The sequence below is a fragment of the Trematomus bernacchii genome, unplaced genomic scaffold (assembly GCF_902827165.1).
Source record: "Trematomus bernacchii unplaced genomic scaffold, fTreBer1.1, whole genome shotgun sequence".
Lineage (NCBI taxonomy): Eukaryota > Metazoa > Chordata > Actinopteri > Perciformes > Nototheniidae > Trematomus > Trematomus bernacchii.
The window spans coordinates 13,632,099-13,657,394 of record NW_022987689.1 but is presented as its reverse complement, the minus strand read 5'-3'; the positions used below and the strand labels follow the sequence as shown (position 1 = coordinate 13,657,394).

General features: G+C 39.0%; 3 protein-coding genes across 9 annotated transcripts in view; 1 reads left to right on the top strand and 2 right to left on the bottom strand.

Moving 5' to 3' along the window:
- The window catches only part of yme1l1b (YME1-like 1b), a 31,123-nt gene extending 29,837 nt beyond the window's left edge, over positions 1-1,286 (bottom strand). For both annotated transcript variants that reach the window (XM_034138210.1, XM_034138209.1), the window contains exons 1-2: positions 1,083-1,286; positions 323-457 (exon numbers count right to left, since the gene is read on the bottom strand). In XM_034138210.1, coding sequence (XP_033994101.1) covers positions 323-457; positions 1,083-1,115 — 168 coding nt within the window. In that variant the 5' untranslated portion in view covers positions 1,116-1,286. The remainder of the gene's footprint in view (positions 1-322; positions 458-1,082) is intronic.
- A 254-nt stretch (positions 1,287-1,540) lies between these two features.
- LOC117488465 (acyl-CoA-binding domain-containing protein 5-B-like) lies at positions 1,541-10,806 on the bottom strand. 3 transcript variants are annotated; one of them, XM_034137375.1, is made up of 14 exons: positions 10,755-10,806; positions 9,514-9,635; positions 8,370-8,493; positions 7,978-8,050; positions 7,525-7,675; positions 7,338-7,376; positions 6,759-6,977; positions 5,309-5,524; positions 5,036-5,127; positions 3,425-3,608; positions 3,084-3,298; positions 2,907-2,957; positions 2,357-2,472; positions 1,541-2,274 (listed from the first exon to the last, which is right to left on the bottom strand). In XM_034137375.1, exons 1-14 carry the CDS (start codon positions 10,757-10,759, stop codon positions 2,262-2,264), a joined length of 1,620 nt encoding a protein of 539 aa, XP_033993266.1. In that variant the 5' UTR covers positions 10,760-10,806; the 3' UTR covers positions 1,541-2,261. The 3 variants fall into 3 exon arrangements, with proteins under 3 accessions (XP_033993266.1, XP_033993267.1, XP_033993268.1); XM_034137376.1 differs by lacking the exon at positions 10,755-10,806 and adding an exon at positions 9,894-9,987; XM_034137377.1 differs by lacking the exons at positions 6,759-6,977; positions 7,338-7,376.
- Positions 10,807-10,847: 41 nt separating this feature from the next.
- Positions 10,848-25,296, top strand: part of LOC117488467 (abl interactor 1-like) — a 31,381-nt gene continuing 16,932 nt past the window's right edge. For all 4 annotated transcript variants that reach the window (XM_034137382.1, XM_034137379.1, XM_034137380.1 and 1 more), the window contains exons 1-2: positions 10,848-11,102; positions 18,724-18,891. In XM_034137382.1, coding sequence (XP_033993273.1) covers positions 10,986-11,102; positions 18,724-18,891 — 285 coding nt within the window. In that variant the 5' untranslated portion in view covers positions 10,848-10,985. The remainder of the gene's footprint in view (positions 11,103-18,723; positions 18,892-25,296) is intronic.

The following is a 25,296-nucleotide window of genomic DNA, read 5'->3' as shown; positions in this document are numbered from 1 at the left end:
GCCTCTGGTCCCCCGGCTTCCTTTATTTTGTTTGCTCCTCATTGTCTGTTTTGTTTTGTCTGTCCACCATGTACAGCGACCTTGGGTCCCTTGAAAGGCGCTTTATAAATTCCATTTATTATTATTATTATTATTATTAAAGTTATTCAGGAACAGGCTTTTGTTAAAAATGTGTACTCTTCTTTTATTTCTTCTTGTATCTTTTGCATATAGGATATGTACAAAATATGAGTGTATACTTTGAGCAAGGTGCATTATGGGAATGAAATAAGCAGCTAAATAAAAAGTCTTGGAAAAGGGGGGACAGGAAACAATGCTTTACCTCTGTGCTGTGTAGCTCTGAGTCTGAGGCATGCTCCTTGTGAGTTCTGGGTCTGCACGAGGCACTGAGGCTGCTCCCCACTGAGCTCTTCATGGAGTGGAGGACATTGATGAGGTGGCTTAGAGGTACAGTCACCTGTCATCACATGTAATCCAACAGTCAGAAAAGGTGGACTTTTATACATGTAAAAAACATCATCACACACACTTATGTTAGGTAGATCAATTACTTAAGACAGTAGGTAGCCACACAGGTACATCAGCTAGACGGTGTTATAAAACCAACATGATGTAACCAAAAGCTTACACGCTACTAGCTTAGGTTAGTTCTAAATAAGGTAACGTTAGCCGTATAAAGGTGATTATCACGAATCAGTAGATATGTTGATTGAACTGCTGATTTAATAGATTATAAAATCACCAGTAGTCAAACATGTCGCTCATTGACGCAGTTTCTCCATCTGGCAGCTAAGGACACACATCAGAACAGAAGTGTTAGCTAGCTAAAACTTCTCTCAACCGACCTCATAGTCTTTACTTCAGTTTATTTTAGGTAAATATACTGAAAACAATAGTGACACAATGTCCCCTGACGATAAAGTAACGCTACATCTCTTTAAAACAAAAACATGAGGTCGAGAGCAGTCTGGCTAATGAGAGAACAAGCTAAGGTTAATTTAGCTCGCTAGCATGCTCAACTCCACAACCAAAACAACAACAATGCTTACGTTAGCTTGGCCTAAAGCTTCCTGCTTTCTTACCTGTGGTTGGACTGTCATTGACAGAGAAAACATGTTTGAATTCTCGCTGGTACACAATGCCTGTTATGCGACACAAGGTATTCCTCTGTCCCCGAGTTAAATGGCCGTGTTTATTTTACTTCAGTTCACAGGCATAACAAATCAAACTGCGAACGGGACAGAGCCGAAAATAAACCGGATATGACGTCTCAGCGTTGTGACATGATTTGCATCCCTGTTGAAATCTTGCTCTTTTTTGACCAAGCTCACTTCAGTTCCGCTTATTCTCCTTTAGTTTATCTACAATTTGAATGATGCAATTCTTTTTTAATGTAAAAACAATATGCTATATATTCAATCTCAGTTTATACAGACAGTCAACTCCACCTTTTCATAAGTAGCAAAAACTTATGCTCCATATTGAACATATAATAACATCAAAGATCCACTCTGCTTTTTCATATAATGATTTTATTGCATTAAAATGTCCTATGTTTATATGTACAGTATATTTAAAAAGCACCACATCTTTGCTTTAACAGAGAATGTTTAATTTTCAGTTTACAGCTGACAAGAAACACAAATAAATATATGGATTGTCCTTACTCTGTTCCTCACTTTATGTGTATGACAGTATTGCACTGAAGCGATAAAATAAATATAGAATTTTACAAATGAATATGTCAATTTGGTCCAAAAAGAAATGCACCTTAAATATGTCTATATTTGAACAATACATTATAAAAGTCCTTAGAAATTAGAAAAAAACAGTTTGACAAAAACATGAAATAAACAATAAATAAATAAAATAACTGGCATGACAATGAGTCATAGATTACTGTCCACAGCTACTGTATGATCATGTTGATGCAAGTTATTTATATGTTGAGTTATTGGTGATCTGGGCTACATTTCATAAATAAGATCACTGCCTAATGCTACGCTCACTGTTAATGTGCCAGTTTTATAATGCACACATTTTAAACACCTAAAAAGTATCCAGGAAGTCAAAATGCTACACTAAATTGCAGAGTCTCCTTTTACATCCATATCTGACCATTCATTTATCCAAGGTGGCTTTCCATTTCTAATGCTGCCCTCATTATACCCTGTCTATTGTGGTGGCTTACAAAGCCACAACACATCAAAAGTGCAACGATTTCATCCCAGCGTCATGTTGTTTGATTGAGGTCAGAGAATTCAGGCGATTTTCCTGTGAGGAGAAAAGATCAAACATTTAAAATGCCTATAAAGCAAAAGTAATTTGCGATGATTTTGATCAGCATTTTCCTCACCTTCTCCTCCGTTGTAAGTAAACCTGGACGAGCCAATGGGCAACCACAGGCCAGAGTGTAGTAAACACCACAGTGAGTGGAGAGAAGTCAAAAGGCCACCAAGCTGGTCTTAAGAACTGTAAATAGAAAAAATCCATTGTTTTCTGATTGGATACAACTTTGTCATAAAAAGGGCCCTATTGTGCTCATTTTCGGGTTAATATTTGCATTGTGTGTCTCTACTGTGAATATGTTTACATGCTTTAATGTTCAAAAAGCTCTTTATTTTTCTCATACTGCCTGTGCTGCTGCGTTTTTTGATTGGTCAACTGCTTAGAGATGTCCCGCTAGCCAATAGAAGTGTGAGTGTTACAAAGTGATGGCATTATGTTACGTAAACAAAGGAGTCCAGTGGAGTGTGTGGGAGGGAAACTCCCTCTGGAAGGAACTTTGTGATTTTAGCCTTTGCAGACAAGCACAACAACCTATAATACACACTACAGGATAGGGAAACCCCCAAAAGCATAATAGGGCCCCCATTAAAATACGATGTTAAAAAAAAAAAATCGACCTTTTGTGCTACAGCCAGGGCGTCCTCCTGCTTTGGCGAAGATGATCTTGACTTTAAAATGCAAGAACAAGAAAACTTTTACATCTATGAATAAATCTATGATACATTGTCATGGAGACAGTCATAAACAATGATACATTTCAGTACACACTGTGGGTAACACGTCTGGTTTCTCACCTGTGACACCGTCAGCGCCTCCAGAGCGTGCAGCCTGTGCAACACCCTGGACATGTCATGCTGCAGCCTCAGCAGAGCGGTAGCTATTTGCTCGTTGATGTTTTCCCTGGCAACGCTGACAGGATATCTGCTATGTGACACACAACAACAAACAGCATCTACACTGGCAGAACGTTGAGAATCGCAGGGAGTCCCTGGCAACGGTGAACCTGGAACTGGAGTAAAAAAATGATATCTTAATGCTTGTGAATGAGCGCTTAATTTGATGGTGTCTTATGCCTTGACATTTTAGGAGGAAGGTATGTTACAGTGTAAGTATGAATCACAGTCGACAGTCTCACCTCTCCCTCTTCTTGACAAGGAGCTGTTGTTGCTTGCACTAATCCCTTCTTTAAAGTAAGAATCTCCCATGAGTACTTGATCCTCTCCTGCATTCAGGGTAGTGTTGCTCTCAAACCAATGATCCCTTTGCCTCACTGAGACAGCTGCTGATCCAGGGGAGCGTATTCTTGACGTTGACAGGCCCTTATTTGGAAAAAATAAAGGTCAGGCACGGTTTGAGTAGTCTTAATAATAATAATAGTAAAAGTTCAGAACCAAGCGGCACACTCTTGGTCTGAAAAGTGAAGCCAATGTTCCCTAACCATGTGTTTTTCTAATAGCCAGCAGGGGGCAGCTCCTCTGATTTTTGTATAGAAGTCTATGGGTGCGTCTCACTTCGGTTATTTTTCATTTCCTCGCTCCTCGGGCTCGGTATCACCGGAAGTTGATTTGTCTGCGCCATCTTGAGTACCGTCCCAGTGGCCTTATTTTTGCCGGAGGACCGAGGATCGAGGAGTGATAACGGAGGAGCGATATTCGACCAGACCATCTACCAGACCATCCTCCGGTGAAATCCTCAGACACTCGCCCCGCCCCCTTACTGTGTATCGCTCACTGATTGGACGATGCAGCGCATGCACTGATCTGGCTGCTGTCAGACGATCAGCTGTGCGGCGTCATCACAAACGGACGCCGCTTCACGTGACGCTCCGGAGGAAAGGACGTCCCATTGCTCTTAAAACTCATTTCCCTGCTTCTCGTGGTTTCCTTGCGTCTCTCCATGCTTCCCTGGTGGGAGGGACTAGTCGCAGGGAAACAACACAAGTGAGGGACGCAAGGATTCCATTTAACCGAAGTGAGATGCACCCTATGAGAAAATGGCCCTACTTCTTACTTGATTTATTACCTCAGTCAATGTTTTCCTAATGAGTTAATAGTCTCAATTGATCGTTTTAAGACTTAGTTAATACAGCAGGATGTTTATTTTATAAATAATGGTCTCATTTAGAGTAGAAGAGAAGATAAAGTAGCATATGCTTTAGGGTGGGGCAGGCATCTACAACACTGTTGTCCGGTCTGGGTTCTCTCCTTGTTTCCGTCTAACCACTTTAACATTTTCCTACTGTGTTTTTATTTATAAGGGTTAATTTTAACATTATGGTTGCCTTAAAAACATCAGCGTTTAGTTGTTTTCAGCTCCAACAGCTAAAAAACCATATGGCATTGGCAAACTAGAGGGCCAAATCTCAATGATCACCCCTAAAGCATTAAGCCCTGAACCCTAAGGAACTTAACTTACTCCACCTGGTAAATGCCTCAGTGTTGACATCTTTCAGGGTCTTGCCTTACTAAGGGAACACAATGTAATTGTCAAATGATCAAGTATCCTTAAGCATCCTTATAGATACATTTCTCTGTTGTATACTTTTTTTTTTGTACTGGACTATTACTTCAGATTGTTTCCATTTCGCAATGATTTCCTGTAGTCATGTGTTGAGCTGAGTTACTGATAGATGAGCTCATTGGTTTTGATCATCTAGATTTTGTAAAGAAAGAGAATAGGCACATTTTCTAAAATAGTAAAAGTATTTATTTAATGTGGTGCATACTATTGAGAAGGGACACCTCACCTCTTCCATGGCCAGATGCTCCATCGAGTCACAGAATTCCTCGTCCGAGTCTGTTGATCGGCGGTTCTTCTCAGGAACTACTTCACTATGACCTGAACATGGAAAATATATCAAATCATATAATTTTTCATTGTACATCTACATCAAAAACATAACGTTTATAATAATAATATTTGTTGTAATTGTTGTAATACTTTTGCTGCTGCCACAGGTTGAAATGTATAGTATTATTAAAAAAATATGTACACCTTTTGCATTAGAGTTTCATCTTACCACTCGGGTGTCCATTAAAGTGCATGTAGGAGTTATACTGTTCAATGGAGGGCTCTATGGAGCAGGCCAGCTCCTCCTCCTCCACCTCGCTGTTGAGGGAGCTGTGCGTCCCGTTGGTGAAGGAGCACACGCTGGGCTCCATGCTGCTGCTGGACCCCCTGGTGTCAGACCTCCACCTCTTGTTCACCATCAGCAGCGTCGGGTCAGGCCTCCAACCTTAGACAGTACAAAAAGAGAGAAAGAGTATGACGCATGCAGTGAGAAAAAGGTGCAGTTCTTTTTTAATGAGCCCTGTGTCTTGCCATAACTTGCCGTGGATGTATTTAGTGAAAAATACTTTGTTGAATCTTATGGAAAGGCTGTTCTTGTTTATATGAATGTATACACAGGGATAATACATCACATGAATTTGGACACTATGTACATCTTACACCCTTGAAATGCATTCAAATGTGTCACTGTCATTGTAGACAAAATGTTATAAAAAAAGGTTCAAAAGAGTTTTTGATAAACTGCTGAACACAGCACAAAAGCACAATAAAAAAGTTATTTTGCTACTACTACTTAAACTAAGAATAAAGAGGACAATTAAAAGAAAGTAGTGCATACGTTAATAATTAAAATGTGCTACATAAAAACTTAGCATTCTTCAGAGATTGTTTAAGGTTTCAAATAGGTCACACATATTCAAATCACTTTCACAACAAGGCGAAGTAGATTGCTAAAACAATCGGGGTCAGACATTTTTAACATATGTTAAAAAGTAACATTCGTTACTCATACAAGAGTAAACTGTATAATTGTAAGGGACTATTTTCCGCTGCGGCGTGAGAAAACATTTGGGTACACTTGTGAGTATTTCTGGTAGTAACGATGAATGTGGGATACACTTGCATATTTCTGCACAAAATAAGTTTGTCTGAAATGGCACAACCCTTTGATCTTAATTCAGATATATTAAACTTATTTGATAAAGTATGTCTTCGTAATTTGTTTGAGAACGTGTGAAAGACAAACTTTGGGATTCTGGCCTTTGCAGATCATTTACATACACAAACAACTTTACAACACACTACAGGAAAGGGACAATTCAAAAAGCATAATAGGGCCCCTTTAATTTATCTTTCTTTGTTTAAGTGCTGTAAAAAAAAAAACAAGGACATTTCTTGTTTGTGAAAATCTAATCAACAATAAAACGGATTTTGATTTATCTGATTCTATATCTGTACGAGTTAATGAAGAAACATGTTACCCAGTCCAACATTGATGTGCTTTTGGTAGACTCATTGGAGCTCTAAAGAACAGATGAATAATATTTATCAGGCATTGCTTTCGTTTTTCCAAGGGAAATATTAAAAAACAGAGAATACCTCCACCCATAACGTAAAAACTACTCACTACGAACACAGCACATTTCACATCACAACAACGCTACAGCTAGAGACAGTACCTTTTTCCTCCTGCCCCTCCTCGTCTTCGTCCTCTGTATTGTCTTCTTCATCTCCATTATCCTCTTCCTCACTTTTCCTCCAATCACTACTTTCCTCATTTCTCTCCACTTCACTATTTTCCTTGCTCCCCCATGCCTCCTCGCTACTGACACTTAAGCCATGAACAGTGCTGTCATTTTCATGGACGTTCTGTATATCATCCCACAGATCCCCATAGCCTGAACGATGAGGGAAACACTATTGATTAACTCTTTATCAAAGTATTACATCACACAATGTTACTCTACACCAAACAGAGACAGTACACACAGTTGATGGACCACGGCTCCGACACACAACATCAACACCAAGCAAAAAGCCAACACACTGACCAACTACAGCACATACGTCACAAATTACACACTCCTTTCATTTAAAAAAACGTATTTCTTACACTTCCTCAGGTTAAATCCAAGGACAATGTACACTTATCACTTTTGAGCTATTATATTAAACAATGAAAGCAACTTAATTAGGTTAAAATACCCTTACTATGGGATCTATCAACTCTAGAACTACTGCGAACACCAAAGACTTGCCTTCCATTGTCGGTTTCTTAAGCTGCCTGTTCAGCTCATCTAGTGATAAAACACAAGTAAGACAGGCTCAGAATTTAAAAAGTCATCTGTGTGTCTAACAAAGAGGATTAACGTATCACTCGAGCAGCAGTGCTCTCCATGGATGGTATTCTGCTTTCATCACGGCATGGCTGATTTTGTACACTACCTGCATGATTTGCAAAAGGCCTGGTGAAGGGTCTGCTGTCCACCTCATGATCTTCAGCTTCTCCTTCTTCTCTTTCTCCATCTGTGTAGAAGTTGCCCAGCTTCTGCACCAGGTCGGACACTTCATCTGAGATTGGGATGGTCTCCAAAATCTGAAAACACACAAAAGTAATAACGGTAAAGCTCAAATATGCAGAGTTTCAAGTTGTCACAAAAACACAAGCAAGATTTTCAATAAGGCACCAGAAAAAAGTAAGGAAGAGAAGGAAAAGTAGCCTTATAGACCCAGAAAAATGGTCCGCCTATATAATTACACATTATAAATAGACATACAGGGTGATAGGGCCGCACACTTTTCCCACTACAATATGTCATGAAATCAACATAAAGAGAGGTGTGTACAGTAATGAATGTTGCCTTTTTTCAATTTTTGTTTTTTCTTGAATGGACTTACCATCTGGATATCCTCAATATAATTCTTCATGGCTTCCTCCTTTGTGATATTTCCTAAAGAGCTCCATGCATCCCTGGTAACACAAAGTGAACACTGAAAGACTAACAATATGCAGTTGCAGCGATGTTCAATTTTGGAAAAAACTCACTAAACTATTAAAAGCTGTATTTTACTGCAGGATTATCCATGAGATATACCCACACAATTTTGCAGTAGCAAATGGTTTTTTAAATGAGCTATGAAGTTGGAAAATGTCAGGCTTGTTAAGCCCCTTTGCAAATAAACAGGAAGTGAGACTCTGATAGTATAAAATGATAGTGTATAACATGCACTCTACTGTCATTCTACTGTGTGGCATGAGCAGTACCTCTTAATTAAATCAATATAAGTACCATTTTTCTTTTCCATGAGAGTCCCAGAATCCATTAGGTCTGGGGATGTCGCATGGCCCTAAGGTGGCCTGCTTATAGTAACTGCAGAACATCAGCAACATGTCATCAGAGGGCTGGAACGGACCTGAGAAATGAAGAGAATTATAAAAGATGTTAATTCATGTTTTTAGCTTATTCCTATATATTAGAATATACATACATTAATATATTCAAACATTAGACTTTAGGCATTTTTTTACAAGTGTGTTAAATAGGTTTTTGTGCATGTAAATGGTCTGCAAAGGCTAAAATCCCCAAAGTTCCCTCCAGAGGGAGTTTCACTCCCACATACTCCCCCCCCTGCATGAAACATCTCCATTTGACTCATTTGTTTTCTTCTGTAACATAGTGACATCACTACGCAACACTCACACTTCTATTGGCTAGCGCTCCAACACATTGTACTTGATAGCCTATAGGGGCGGGACATCTCTAAGTGTTTGACCAATCACAACAGACTGGTCTAACCAATCAGAGTCGACTGGGCTCTGGTTTCACACAGAGGGTGAAAAAAGGTGCTGCAGTACAGGCAGTTTGAGAAAAATAAAGACCTTTTAGAAAATGTAAGCATGTAAACATGTCATAGTAGTGGCACAACATACAAATTAGCATAATATGGCCCCTTTAATATGGTAGAGTAAATGTACTAGAGTCAGGTAAATATGCAGATCCAGGTAAAGTTTGGCAGAACTCATGGCATACAGCCTATACACTTGTTCCCTTGGACAACCTTTTAATTGAAACCAACCAGCGTCGTAAGACATTAGTTCCGGCTTCCAGCATCCCTTTTTTCTTCTGTTTTCCAGTATTATTGCTCAAAAATAATTTCCAACACAAAAGGAAAAATAGATTTGCAAGGCAGCTTGACATTTTTATCTTCTCCGAGACCCAACATGAGCTACAAGAGTTGTTATTAGACTTGAGAAACTACATGTACAGTTAATCAGCTCTTATCCTTATAGCAGCTTTGTCAATAGAGGGCCAGACAGGAGCTCTGCATGTAGGTCAATCACCTGTAGTGTTTACACACACACAAGCACCGACACAACATACAGCACATAACTTCATTCATAGAATTGTATACAGTAACAAAATAAGTCCTCACCATCTTCGGGCAAACTCCGGATCACTTTAACTGCTGCAACAAATTTCGCCTCCAGGCTGTGTCTGTCCTCCTCCTCCGCCATGCTGAGTCCCAATAAGGAGGAAATGAAGGAGTCCTCACATCTTGAACATAAATATAAAGCAATTAATGAGGAAATAGTGCAAAAAGTCTACAGGGAGGGACACTTGCACACAATTTGACATCACTGCAGCTGGTTGCCACTTGTGTTATCTAAGGAGGAAGACTGTTTCCTCTGTAACCTGGGAGATGTTCGGATAAATCTGGTCTATATAATTAGCCCTTGTCGGTTCAGCGAGAATACACTATATTATGCTTTAACATGAAGGATTCCTGATGTGTTTGATTTGATAGACACTCACCACAAAGTTCATATTCGCCGGTGCTCTAATTATTCCATTAGCCCGGTGTTTGTCTGCAATATGTAGCAGAAAGCCAATTCCGACTCGGGTCAAGGATGAGCCAAGCAACGTCTTGAATACTGAAAATATCTGGGAAATGTAGTTTTTATGAAACAAAGCTTCGGTGAATTGTGTTTAAAACGTGACGTTGAATCCTTCATATCCCACAAACCCCTCTGTGCCGGGATTTAAACCGCGGTGGTTTATGGGAAATGTAGTGTCGTGAGGTTTTTTCTTGTAGAGTAAGCATAACAGTAACATATGTTAACACAACATATGTTGAAATACTCTACACGGACTTAAGTACATATTTCAATTTTAATTGTGCACTTTAAATGTTATAATTATCGAAATAAATCACATGAGTCTTCTGTGGGTATTATGTAGGTTGATATATAAACGGTAGTGTAGAAGTTTTATTGTAAAATGTTATCTTTTTATTTGATCAAATAAGTCATTAATAATTTAATAGGCTAGTACTGTTCTGTTTATACCATGTTCAAGGCTTCCAAAATGTTATTAGGATATATATATATTCAACCTAAGTTTATTAATTGTGATGACTATTTAATGGACATATGTGATGATAACGTTGTGTTACTATGAAATTATCTTCAATTTATCAGATATACACTCTTCCTCAGTGCCACAATGCAACATACAATATAATTAAGCCATGAAAAGAAAAATACATAAAGTTCTGCAAGAAATTATTTTACACAATTTATTTTAAAAATAATTATATGAAAAATGTCATGCCAATAATAGAAAAACACATCATAATTAATGCTATTATTATAACATTATTTTATGGACTCATACGTCATCACGGTGAAATGTCATTGGTTTGTTGCTCTTCTCCTCGGCCTCTCGGCCAATCACCGGCCGACGTTTGTGACGTAGCTGCCATTTGTCACAGGCTGTTGTGAATCGGAGGCCAGCGGCCCCACAATGCCAGGCGGGGGAGCCCCTCTCTCAGCGACACACCAGAGCATCACCGCCTCGCCTCAATGAAAAGGACAGAGAGAGGAGAGAAATGCAAAGGGATGTAAGATGGCAGAGCTACAAATGCTATTAGAGGAGGAAATCCCTGCCGGTAAAAGAGCGCTTGTGGAAAGCTACCAGAACCTGTCCAAGGTTGCGGAATACTGTGAAAACAATTATGTTCAGGTAAGAGATGCCCAACCACCGTTAAATGTGGTAATTTTATCCGCTCTCTCCGTCGTGTCTGCGGTGCTTTAGTAGAAGTGAGTGAAACCACAGGGACAGGAAATGCTGGTCGCAACGAAAGGGATCCTTAAAACCGCTAACTACACGTAGTGGCCTTTTCTCCCGGTATAATAATTCAGTCGTGGCTTAGTGCAGTGTTATCAGGCATGGCTGCATTTCGGTATTTTCTCTTTTTTAGCTAGTCCTTGCGGTTTACCGGAGACGTGCTCACATTTAAAGGCTGTGTGTTGAAGGCTGCTGGGGGCTTACAGAGGGTGTGTCGTTGTTATGACCAAGTGGTTTTGTCACATTCTCTGATAGGTACCTCTGACAAAATAATATTCCCCCCTGCATTTTTATACATTTCGACATTAGCGTTCATTTTCCATTTTTGCATGACAGGCGTTTGGTCCACATAACAGCGTTATAAAGCAAACACTGCCAATGAAACCTTTAAAGAGACATTGTTACTCGTGAAAAATGTAAAAACTAACAGTTCCAACACTGTAAGTAACATTTTGTGTGTGTTATTACCCTCGAAAAGCATTTAGAAACATACCATTAGTCCCTATGAACTGGTTTTAACTGTAGCATGTTTAGTACAGACCATACTACTACTACCCTACTCACTAGTCATGCTATAACGATTTCCCATTAGCCATTAACATTAGGATCTGTAAGTTGTTTATTATTAGTGCATATCATTATGTGGGCCAAGTCCTCATAGACTTCTAGGGGGAAAAAACGACCTAGATGTGTAGTAAAGCTGCTCATGATGCAGACATATCATGTGTTTGCTGCTACAGTGCTGAAAACATGGCTCCAGATCATGTTAATGGATCATTTGCTTGTAATCAAATGCATTGAGGTGCAGGTGTCTGCTGCTTTTTGCATATTAGGATTGAATGCTAAATCAGTGTTAGGGAAAGTATGAATCAGAAGCACAGTGTGAACACGTTTGATTAATGATCTATTTATTTAATGCAAGTAACTGTTTTAAAGAGGGTAATACACCTTCAAAATAATGTTATATGTGTAGCAGCAAACACCAACATTTTCCAGATTGGGGGTCTTCTTGGGGGTCTCCATCAGACAAAATCTCAATGATCCATGGCCTAGCGCGTATAAAATATTGAAACAATTTGGAAGATTTCTAGCCAGAAGAGTCCCTCACAATAAATCTCATCGCTCTGTTACATTGCCACAGTGAGAATTGTTTCAGTTAAAGTGGAGTGTGAGCTAACATATATCATCACTAGGTTAAATGATGTGGTGTGAACAGCAGCGTCTGTTGACAGAAACGCTACTGTGCTCCAGCATGGTCTTTTTTATTGACTCTGGTGGTGAGAAAGCAATGTAGGTTACACTGCTTATATACTGTATTATTGTGCAGAAAGTTACCCGAGAACTTTAATATTAAGCTCAAAGGTATTGCTGTTATGACATTTTATTTAGGTCTCTCACAGTTACTTCCTTTGTGGTTAGTTCGGTGGAAATGTCATATCTTCTGTTGCTAAACGTGTCTATTATTAGAAGCAGTGGGTTAGAGGTTAAACCGTATGGCTGATTTATTGATTTTTTTTTACATGTTCCCTAGGGGATGTTTAACATTTCAGTAATTTTGATGATTGGATGGAAATTAAATTATAATTTTGGTTGACTACATCTTGTGAAAACACCTAGCTTGACCCTAGGGAGAAATGTACTGGTGTTCATTCAGAAACTATTGGATAAAAACCTAACAATCTGAGGAAATATGCATCCTTTACCCCCAAAAATTCTGATTCATAATGCCCTCAAATGCAGTATTAAACTGCAAGAAGCAGGGCAGGAAATTAGCACAACTGTCCAAAAAAAAATAATGTCCCTTCTCATGACATCTGATTACCCATGTCTGTAAACCCAACATGTAATACAGCCATACATGATACTGTGTATATTGTATGAGTGCCATGATATTATTAAAGGTCCAGAATATACAGTTTTTTTTAAAAAGAGCTGCACTTATGCAAATAAGTCCAAATAAGTTTAATTAACCCCATTTAAATCTTGTAAGATTTGTCAGGAAGATATACATTTGTAGGCAACACACAGGGGTTTATTTTCTTTGAGAAAATTAAGTTATTCCATTGACCACATCCTATACTATTTAATATGCTTAGGTTGTTTCTTAATATATTTATGAGAAGTGGATGCATGGTGCTTATCATACGCTTACAGGGGGGCGTGTGGCGTAGTGGGTTAGTGCGTTGATGTTCGGATCAGGGGAGCACAGGTTCAAACCCCACTGCAGTCAGCATGTTGTTGTGTCCCTGAGACACTTCACCCCAAATTGCTCCTGTGGGGATTGTCCACAGTATTGAGTATGTAAGTCGCTTTGGATAAAAGCGTCGAACAAGTAACATGTAATGTAATGCATCTCTGGTGATTTCCAATACCATGTAATGTAGTCTCATTCACGTTCTGCAATATTTACAATATTGCCTGGAATATTGAAGATGCTTGTATGTTAGTGCTGCAGCATGACAATTTCTTCAGGGACAGTAAAAACATTAACTCGGATTGTGCATGCATAAGAACACACTGGACCATCACAACAGGGAGTTAAGAGTGAGGAAGCGGTACATTAGTGCACTATTGGATGTATGTAACTATGTTCTAAACACTATTCTTAGTTTAACATTTAAAAAACGCAGTTTATGCATTCACCATTGACCTGCATACCAAAAATTGCTCAAAATAACACCCAGGCAGTGCATGCCTTGATATGTAAATCTACTCCTATGCTGGAAAAAATACGAGTTTTATTCTTAGATTAGATATATATATAAGTAATCCATTTGAAAAGCTGTCGCCGACAAAATGATTGGTGGCATGAAAGAAGAACTCTGCTTTGTTAGTACCCTTCGAAATGCCTTTGTATACCAAAATAGCACCTCTATGATATCTGGTGTAACATTGAACAGTGCTGTTTTTGGATTGACCCGTTCAAAAATGCTGGATCTTAAAATGAACACCACTTTAATATTATTCAAGTGTGAGCTTTGCATATCAAAACCTAAAACGTGCAAATCAATATGTAAGAGTGGCACTTTTTAGATCGACCAGCCAGTATCAGTTTTGGTTTCCAAGTTAAAGAGAAACAGTTGTTCCTCTCAATTTAGTGCTTCAGGGATGATGTATTTCTGTTAGCAGTTCAAGGCCTCCCTCTACTTCAATCTTCCATTGGCTTTTGAATTTTATCAGAAAAATAGCTCAATAGCAAACAAGTATTCATACTTACACTTTTTGATCGGCATGATAATCTCAACATATTAACAATACCTTATTATTATTTTTAAACGAAAATGCAATTTTCAGAAGTAAAAAGCCAACGTTCAAGACAGTCACATGACTTCACGTCACCGCTAAGCTAAATGCTGCTAAGGTTAATCTTTTTGACCTTTAGTGGTCTCACTTGGCCACATGTTAGCAACCATAGTTTTTTATGACACATATGGCACGTTCACACCGGAGTACTTTTCCCCGTACTTTTCCCGTTTAGTTCCGTTAGTACCCCTTATGTTGCGTTCACACCAAAAAGAGTACTTAGTGCCGGGAACTTTTACCCCCATTTTTAGTGCCTGCTAGAGAGGTGGTACCAAAAAAGTACCAAAAAAGTACCAATTTCTATTGGCTGGGCGAATTGAAAACTACGCCCCGTAAAACTCTGAAAAGTTGTGTGAAGCCGCCATTGTATTTGTCTCATTAGCATTATTAGCATTAGCATTAGCCCCGCGCACCAACGGAGAGAGAATAACTTATGGAAACACAAAATAAAACATGGGAGCGGTGGAGTGATGAGGAGGTGTCGGCGTTCTGGCGATTTACTCGGAAGGCTTCAGTGGAAGCTGCTGGGAGTCCCAGCAGCTTCTACTGAAGCCAGTCCCCAACTCCGGGGACTTCCGGCCGGGGATTTTGGGCGGCAGTATACGCCGTGAAGTTGTTTGCGGCCTGCCAGTAAACCCAAAGCAGAAGAAGACGAAGTGACGTCAGCGGCTCATTTGCGTAATCTTCCCTCAGGGAACATATTCCGGTGTGAACGCGATCTGTACTTAGTGCCCTGGGGTACTAAGTGCCGGGGCACTAAGTGCTGGCACTAAGTACGGCAAAGTACTTGGTGTGAAAGCGGCTATTGGCTTTGGATATTGTCGTAAAACAAAGACATGAAAATCTTGTAAGCTTGCAAAACATTATTTTAGGAATCTAACCAAAATCTTTTAAAAAAACAGTTGACAGTTCGGGACCAGTGAACCTGAAGTGCCAAAATTCCAACAGATTTCCGCATTATATTCTTACACCACTCTATAAAAAGATGTATGAGTAAAGGGGTGTTAGATGGAAACCCATGGATGTACTTAATATTTCCCTGATGTTGACCCCCTCAGAATTCCTCACCCCCGGCTGCTCACATGATACCCCTCTAACTCACAGCCATTCATCATGACTCATGAGGTTCAGGAAGGTGTCAAACCTGGAGCTCAGTATGACCTGGCACCCAGAAATTGCATTACTTCAGTGCACTGTTAAAGTTGAGTCTCACAAAAAAGAAGTTCCAAGTGAAACTCTTAGAAGAAGCCTTTTGTAAGCTTAATATGAAACATAATATCTGAAAGCAGGAGAAAGAAAGGAGAGAGAATCAGTATACAGAATCGAGTATTCACCTAAGCCGTGTAATAAGCATGTTTATATATATATATCCTTCAGTCAAGTGGCTCCTTGCAATCAGTTTCAGTAGTCTGTGTACATGGCTTTGGAAACATTAGTCAGCATACCTGGGGATTTCTGCAAACCACACTAAAGCTGGTACATTTATGTTTTTTTTCCCTAATTTTAGTATGCAATGGCAAATAAGTCAGGATAAGGTGGCACAGTCTGTCATTGAGCATATTTACTACATTATACAATAAACAGGCATTGTGAAAGACATCACATTCAGTAAGATTTACGATACTAAAGACTTCGGGGCTGCAGGTGGTTTCCAGGTGGGCAGATGGCCCTTTTTGGTGACATGATGCAGGCTGTTAACCTCCTGTTACCACACACGGACCAAATTGTTGCCAGGTAACAGCTGGCAGATCATGGTTGATGTCTTTGTGGCATTCATATGATTTTGGATTAGAGCCTATGGATAGGAAAATATTCAAAGTGACTGATAAGCTTAAGATACAGTTATAGATCAAACTGGGTCAGGCTTTTAAAGGAATAGCTTGACATTTTAAAAACATTTTTTGGGGAGTGTTAGATGGGGGTATTGACACGGCATCGGTCCATTAAGTATTAAACTACAGCCAAAAGATAATTAGATAAGCTTAGCATAAGAACAGGAAATAGTAACAATTATTCAATTATTATTAGAAATTAGTAGCTGCCATGTGTCAAATACAGAGTACATTTAGGCTATATGGCATATATATGTTTTCCTTATGTTGAAAATATCAATTAAAAAAGTATATAAGGTTGGGGATTACATACATGACATACTATACACATTCCATACATCTTGATTAAAATGAATACAACGTACTTTGTTAACTTTTGGTTGGCATTTTTTTATTAAAAACGCGTAATGAGGAATTTATCAATGAAAAAAATACATTTATGGAATTATTCATATTGAAAATAATAAGAGGGTGCTAGTGGAGCCTCGCAGATGGGGGTGCTGCAGCCCCCTCAGCATCCACCCCTTCCCGCGTCCATTTGCGATGTCTCGCTGTCTCGCAGACCCCACCCAGCTCACCCTGTCCGCTCCTCACAGCAGCGAGCCGCGCAACGTCCCGCCAACACGGCACCCAGACCCCACGCAACATTCTCATCTGTTTGTCATTACTGGTGTCATTTTCCACGCCATTGTAAAACATAATCACTGATGTTCCGCTGTAACGGTGGTAGACTCATCAGAACAGAGTGGGCGAGCTGACCAATCAGAGCACAGTGGGCTCACAGGGAGTGGGGGGGGCAGGAGCTCCAACCAGTCGTTTAGGACAGAGAGTGAATACACATACTATACAGAGATGCTGTATGAGAAACCAATGTGAGTTTGGAAAATTGAACAATGTAAATCTATTCTAGTAGACCTCAACAATGGAATTATGATCAGTGGAAATGGCCATGACATGGGACCTTTAAAACAAATACAAATAATAATTTGAACAGTATCTTTTTAACTGTTGATTACCCTGAACGTATAATTCAACTGAAAAACCAATAAAATAAAAATAAAAATAAATGATACATTTATATTACATTTAAATAAATAATATCAAAATAATAAATACCAATAAACAAGATCAACAAATATTTTGGAGCGCACTTCCACAAGCTACTAAACATATATAAATATGATAAATAAAAATAAATTAGACCAAAAATAAATTAGATCAAATATGTTGCAGTGCACTGTCACAACCTAGCAAAGCAAAATAATTGTTTGGTTTTTTCAATTATGTTGTTTTCGTAATTGTGGCAGGCCAAAATCGTAATTGCGATTAAAATACGATTAATTGCACAGCCCTAGTTGTAATACTGCTTCATGTTTTTTGCAAAAGACCAACTGTACCCTGTTGGTGTGGCTCCATTTGCTCCATTATCACTGTTTTGTTTCCAAACTATAACTATGTCCATTCGGTCCCTTCGCTATTTAAAGGCCTCCAGAAACAGATGGTTCACGCAGCCGGGTGGAGATTTGGGATCCTAGGAAATGTCTTGGCATTCCTGCTCACTGGGCACAGCTCCCACCGTGCACCTGTCCCATGTTGCCCATCTGGGTTATTCGAAAGTTATTGTTGTCCAATTCAAGGCTGCTTTGCTTCCACAAAGTCATTTCCTTTGAGAATCGTGAACTCTTGTTCATTTTCCCTTCAGATCTTCGCAGTACAGCTGAGAATAAACATGTCAAATATAGTTCTCTGTGGAAATCTGCCCTCTTATTCACTGATCACACAACTGATTGGGATGATATTGTAGCATTTCCTTTTGAGCTTGATAGAATGGTGCAGTTTTGTAGGCAAACACGTTCATGATACTTACATGTTTTGTTTAGCAGGCTTATCTCAATATATAACACTACTTTAATGATATTTTTGAAGTGTAAATGCAATAGCTAGCCGTAAAAAGCTAACGTTGGCTATAAGCAAACTACATCCCGGTTACATGACTTTACTTCAACACCGCTAAGCTTAAGGTGGACTTGTGTTCAACGTGATGACGTTATCTCATTTAGTCATGCATTTTTATACGACACGTAGTAGCTTTGGACATTAACGAGTGGGGTATTTAACAAAACGTAAAAGTCTATGAAGCTTGTGTCAACAACATCTGAAAAACACGTTCAATAAAACGTTGACTTCAAGACGAGGTAACTGAATGTGGTAAAAAGCTAGCTCCCATGCTAAATCATTTCTTGGTTTTAGGGCTCATTCCTGCACTACTCTATTGGAGCTTATACCTTACTTCCCTCTGCCAACTACTCCCTTTCGTCTACCAACACTTCCCTCTACATATTTGTCTGACTTTCGGTGTTTTTGTTTCCTCTCTCCGCTAGGCTCAAGACAAGAAGAAGGCCCTGGAGGAGACCAAGGCCTACACCACCCAGTCTCTGGCCAGTGTGGCCTACCAGATCAATGCCTTAGCTAACAATGTGCTGCAGCTGCTGGACATCCAGGCCTCGCAACTGCGACGCATGGAGTCCTCCATCAACCACATCTCCCAGGTAGGGGTGTCACAGTAAAGGATTTCCCCCCTGAGATTAAAGATATTGATTGATTTGAACAGTTTTGTTTTTGGATATACTTTTCAGATTTTTGTTTAATATAATAAGGTTTGTTGTTAGGCTATTGGTATGTATATTGTTGACATTTAAATGACAAGTAGACACAGTTTTAAGATCGATTGAAGAGTTGTGTATTGTTAAATGCAGAAAACAGAAGATAATTAAAGGTGCAGTGTTTGTTTTTTTACAGCTTAGATGCTTTGTATCCGCACAAGCAAATGTTCCATACTTGCTTTGGCCCTTGTTTGGATATAAAAGTCTTAAGTTCATAGGTTTAGAGGAAGTAACTGCCAATCTGTGTGTTCGTTCCGCCACCAACACTTGTACATGTAGAATGTGATCCTCCACTGTGATAAGAAGGCTGGGTAAACGGGACAGTAGCAAATACAGTGTTTTAAGTTGAACAATTTCTAACTCTTGGCAACCAGAAAAAAAAATGTTCAACCTCGTCTGCTAGTTGAAAAAAAAAAAAAAAAACTTTAATTTAGTAGTTGTGGTGAGTGCTTGTCATTCCTTCCTGTTGGCTTGTCAATCAATAACGTGGTATTGCAATATTGAGGTTATTGCGTCCTCATCTGCATATAGAACAAGGCCTTTATTCCAAACAAGCCTACGATAGAGGCAGGCCATTATAGTTTATAGAGCATATTTAGTCATATCCGTATGACATCTCCCTGTGTTTTCGACTTTTAATTGGCTTCTTGATGCTGTTGGATGTTACCGCAAACACAAAACCTCCTCTATTTTTACCTGTTACCCATAAATCATAAAGTACATTTCCATACCAGTCATCATGTCACACTGACCACCAGTTCCTCATCTCTGACAGAAATACTTTTTTTATTCACACACGATTTCCATTCCTTCCATGGGGGATATTGCTGGATCAAGGTGTGGGCTTTGGGGATTGTCATCTCAAAACGAAACCTATTAGAGTACAATAAAATACAAACCTGCTGGCATTAATCTGTGTCATAACACCAAAGAGCACAATGGCCCATTCACGCTTTATAAAGACAGACAGACATGGCAGCGGCATGGATCATGCTGGAGCTCCACAGCCGCTCTTCAGTCGCTCTTGCTTCATCAGCAGTCCTCTCTCTTTCTCTCTGTGTGCGGCCACCCTGCCTGTCAGCCAGTGAATGTCCCGGTCCCCCCCGTGTGCTTCATTAAGCCGGTCAGGGATGAAGTAAAATCCTGACGCCAGCTCTCTTTTGCCTGGTTAGCATTTCTAGCTCCTGCTTTACTCCACAGGCTGCAGGATGGAGTACAATTAGGTGCAGGATACAGAAGATAAAGTATTGTATTGATCCTTTAGATGGCCTTTTGATATTTCTGCTTCAGATCCTATAGCTCTATAGGGCTATGTATAATATTGCAGAACAGAAACGGTTAAGTCAGTATTGGCACTTGACTGTAGTCGCTACTGAAAGCTTTTTTTTTTTTTACCTCTTGTCAATTAGAGGCAAGGCAAGTTTATTTATATAGCACCTTTCAACACAAGGCAATTCAAAGTGCTTTACAAAAATGAAATACATTAAAGGTGGGGTGTGTAATTTTGGAGGAACCAGCTCGAATTTGAAAGTACACAACCGGAAAAAATCTGCCCCTTCCTTCAGACTTCCTTATAGAGCCCCTCCTCCAACACACACAAACGCGCACATGACCAATGAGGGCACGAGATAAGTTTGTGCACGAGATGGAAGGCTGACAGGCAGGTAGGCCATCCAGTTATTTTAGCCGGGCCGGCACAGATGATTGGTCGTGCTTTTTACAGCGCCACGGCTTCCACAGATGACATTTTTTGTATGTATTTATTGTCAAAGCATTTCATATATTCATTGCTATCGGGATGTTAAGAGCATTCCATGGAATATAACAAAAAGTGTTTCTGAAATAAATTACATACCCCACCTTTAAGAGCATTAAGAAACATATTATAAAATGGCATTTAAAAACACTCATTTAAAAGCAAAGATAATAAAACATGAATAACAAAGGTACATGAATACAAGTTACAGTGCAGTCTGAGATACACACATCTGAAATGTTTAGGTCTGACTCTCAATCATTGCTAACTTTTAGCAGAAATAGTTTTCTATGACCTCACTTTCTTTCTACTTTCTTTTTTAACTTATCCTTTAGAGAAACTTACAGTACATCAAACCTTTTTTCTCAAAGCAGCCATTTTAACTTGCCATAGCAGTAAAAGTAGAACTATACATTTACAATGTCTCCTTTCCATATGACTGTTCCAGTGAAGCTAAATTGCACAATACTAGAGCAGTATGAAAGCTAACAGGATGCATCATCAAAGTTTTTTATTTTTTTTATTACACCTGTTTATTGGAAGAAGCTTCCTTTCCGGATTTCCATCAACGCTTTACACAAGGCAATCCAATAGATATGGTTGAATGAGCTTCGATAAACGCTGGCTGCTTTATTATATTCGTTTTTGATTCTAATAAAATAGTTCTGATTAAACAGACATGGTTTGAAGCTAATGTTATCATCTTCAGTGTTTAACAAAATAATTGACGTCAAAACCCATTCAGAATTGCATTGATTGCAAAGATAGGGGACATCTTCAGTGAAAATGTCATTAAAAAATAATTACAGTAATAATAATTTAAATACGTTTTACAGACTATATAGGCTTAAACACACAAGAAACAATCATTTTGGCTGTCTCAAATTTGATCCTTCACACAGATGCGTTGGAATCAAGTTTTTAAATCAAGGGAAAAGTGAATTGACTTTAACATGCATTTCATAAAGGGCTTGAATGTATTATTCTAGTAGGGATATGTCCAAGGGAATGCATTCTAACTTGTGCCAGGTGTTTTCTTTAGCCTGGGTTGGTTACTCTAAAGAGTTCAAATGGGATTAGAGAGCGAAGGTAGCAGCCAAACCTTGCTGCCACATCCAAGCCCCATCTCTGTAGGATTTAAAAGCCTAAAGCGAAGGAGGCTGTCACAAACTCCTCCAAGAAATGTGACTAAATGCAAAACAACGTGTTTAATCAAAGCAGAGAAATTATTCTCCTCTCCGTGTGACCGACAAAAGTGCTTGGGATTCAGTTGCGATACCTTCCCCTGAGTCTCTTTTGGTCTTTTCCATTTCCTCCTTGCTGTTTGCCAGTTTGTTTTCTGATTCATCTGTTCACGTATTTCTCAGAAGTTGTCATCCATCAGCTCAATGACCCACTTGTGCCTCTTTCTGCTTCATTTCAACCCGCTAAATCCTCTCAAGTGCAGAATGTACCTAGAATAACATCCGAATGTTCACAAAACGATAATAGCACAGATGCGGACACTTGCGATTCATAATTAGGGAACATGATGTCTGCTGGCTGACTCGGTAGACTTGTTACCGAGCCATATATGAGATCATTGATGTATGAAATCACACACATCTGCTGACACGCCTTGATACAGACTGCATCATAATTTCCTGTTGCCAAAAAACAATCCAACAAGAGTAAAAAAACTTGTTCCGACTCTACTGCAGAGACTTACTATTTGCTGAAACACAGATTTATTTGGATAAAACTTCGATGTAGATCCAGCAGTGAAAATAACAGATGTACCATCTGCTCTCACAAACACAGTTCAGAGGTTGAGCAGATGTTTATTAGAGTAAAGATATTGCAAACAAATTAGATTGAGAGCAGAGGAAGGGCATAGAGAGGTCTGTCATCCATGATTAGGTAACAGTTATTGCGTCCAATTAATTCATAAAGATTACCTCATTTTGATAACTTCCTTTTTCATAATGTACGTTAAAAGGAAATTCTGAAATAAAGCTGCCAGGCTGCAGTCAACCCCTAAAGAAATGTTCCACGCCCCCTGAAACGCTGCTTCAATTTCTCCTCAAGAGTCATTTTAGATGGTACTTTAATGGTATTACAGTATTGACATAATATGGGCAATGACACATTTTTGCATTAAAATGTCAAAAAACAACTAGACCTATGTTATATATTTGTTGAGTTTTGTACTTCCATTATCCCAAACTTTATAATCATGGCGTCATATGTCATTGGTCTGCCCGAAGTGGTAATAAACGGACTCTTTATACTTTTTTAAAGCCAGATTTTTGACAATACACATAGATTATTTTGTGTTTTTTGACTTCATGTTCAGGATACACGTCATCTGACTTCTGGATCTTATCTTAATTTCTCAAAGAAACGATTCAAGCAAACATTGACATCTGCCAAAGTAGGTTTGATAAACATTGATTTTAAACATAACATGTTTTTAATCAGTGTATTTAATTGGTATAATCACCCATTGTGTTTGTTTTTAAGAGAAAAAGACTTCTGTGGATAATTCAGCTCGTAGAAAAAATATCCTCGAGGATAAACAATAAAATAATTCACAAGGGAAACTGACTACTGTGACAAACTTCCATTATTCAACGCTACTGCACAAAGTCACCAAACTCAATTTCTTCAATTGAAAATTAGATGTGTGCATAGAAAGATGTCGTCTTAAAATTAAGCCCTAAAATGTTCAACTTTTTTTCCTTTTTGATCATGACAGCCCACACAAATCAGATTCTAGTTTTACATTACTGCATTTTCTCTTTATATTTTCTCGTCCATTTCAAACAGTCAGTGCCTTTCTATCCTTTCCGGGTTTTGTTCTTCTCGCTTTCTCTAATCTGCACTCCACCTCTTCTCGCCTCTCAATGGCAGGAAATAGGCGGGTCTTTTTTTATCTTCTTTACTTCCCAGCTGAAGTTGGGCGTGTCGCTTCAGTTTCCTCTCCTTAAAAAAAGAGCCTAGCATGTTCTCTATATATATCTCTCACATGCGGCACACAGACCTCACGTCACACCCACAGAGAGAGTTAACTAAGAGCAGGTCAACTTCACAACACCTGATTTGATCAGACTTTCAATTTCTCCGTTGGACTCTTCATCTCCAGCAGTGAAGCTGTTTATGTTTATGTTTATTAAGGATCCCCATTAGCTTTTGCTCTTGACAAAAGCTACTCTTCCTGGGGTCCGACACTTAAAACAATACAACAATAATACAACAATAATACAAAAACATTCAAGACATAACTCCTGACATCATTAACAATATTAACAACATTAACAACATCACCAATATCATCAACAATTTCCCACATCATCAACAATCTCATCCACTTACAACTTCAATCTCAGCCAAGGATGAGTGCACAAGACACCCACCAGTACAAAGCATGAGATCAGATTAAATTAGGGATCACAGCTCACAAGGGTACATGGTTATTAGTAGATGGCCCTTCAATCTCTTCTTGAAAGAGACTCTGGACTCTATTTCAGCGAGGTAGTTTGGCAATGAGTTCCATTCCTTTATAGCTCTATAAGTCACAGAAGATTTCAGAAGATTGGTCCTGGGTTTAGGTGCCAGTAGATGGCCTGATGTAGCTTGTCTAGTCCTATGGTCATGCTCGTCTCTTGTATAAACTATTTGATCATAAAAATACAGTGGTTTTTTGCTAAATTGGACATTTTTTAGAAAAGTGATAACACGAGATTGCAGACGTTTCTCAACCGGAAGCCATGATAGGTTTCTATGCATAACTCCAATATGAGTGCTGTCGGGTCGGCTGAATAAGATGTCTGAGTGGTGATTGATTCGTGACCTTGTTGCTGTGTGTGGGTCTCGCACTCACACTTTTAACTTAAAAAATACCCTCAGATACATTCACACACAGACTCATATGTTTCATTTCATTTCAATTAGTCTCTTACAATCATACAACCCAGTGTACACCAATTGTACTGCATGATCATAATCACGTAAATGGTGTACATTTATATAGCGATATTCCAGTTTTGGTGACCCCTTAAATCACTTTGAAATACGAATTACCATTCTATAGTGGCAGAACCTGCCCTAAGGTGCCATCTCAGTAATACTAACATTTACACACTCACACACATTTACTCATCATTGGCCATGTCATCAGGAGAAATGTAGGCTTAATTATCTTGTCCAATGACACTGCAACATTTTGACTTGACGGGGACCAAACTACCTACCTCCTGAGCCAAACCCGCCCCTTCACTATAATGGATTTATATTAGGACTGGGCAATATATTAGTATTATATTTATCTCTTTATAAAATATGTTATATCATTTTTGATTTTGGGTATCCTAAGTGTTGTCTTTCCTTCAGTTAAGGGGTGTCGTTTTCTCTATTTACCAGCAATTTCTGTTACATTCCCCAAATTCTAGGGGATAAAGGAAGTAACAAATAGTATATTAAATCAGGGGGAAAAAGAAAGAGAGGAGACTGAATTGTGAAAACCAGAGGATGTTGTCTAATAACTCTGAATATTC

Bases quoted from the DNA above. Each gene is read 5' to 3' on its own strand.
- LOC117488465 (XM_034137375.1), bottom strand. The intron at 5,128-5,308 runs GTAAGATGAAAC...TTCCATGTTCAG, and splicing joins CTTTAATGGACACCCGAGTG to GTCATAGTGAAGTAGTTCCT. The intron at 2,958-3,083 runs GTGAGAAACCAG...TGCATTTTAAAG, and splicing joins AGGCGCTGACGGTGTCACAG to TCAAGATCATCTTCGCCAAA.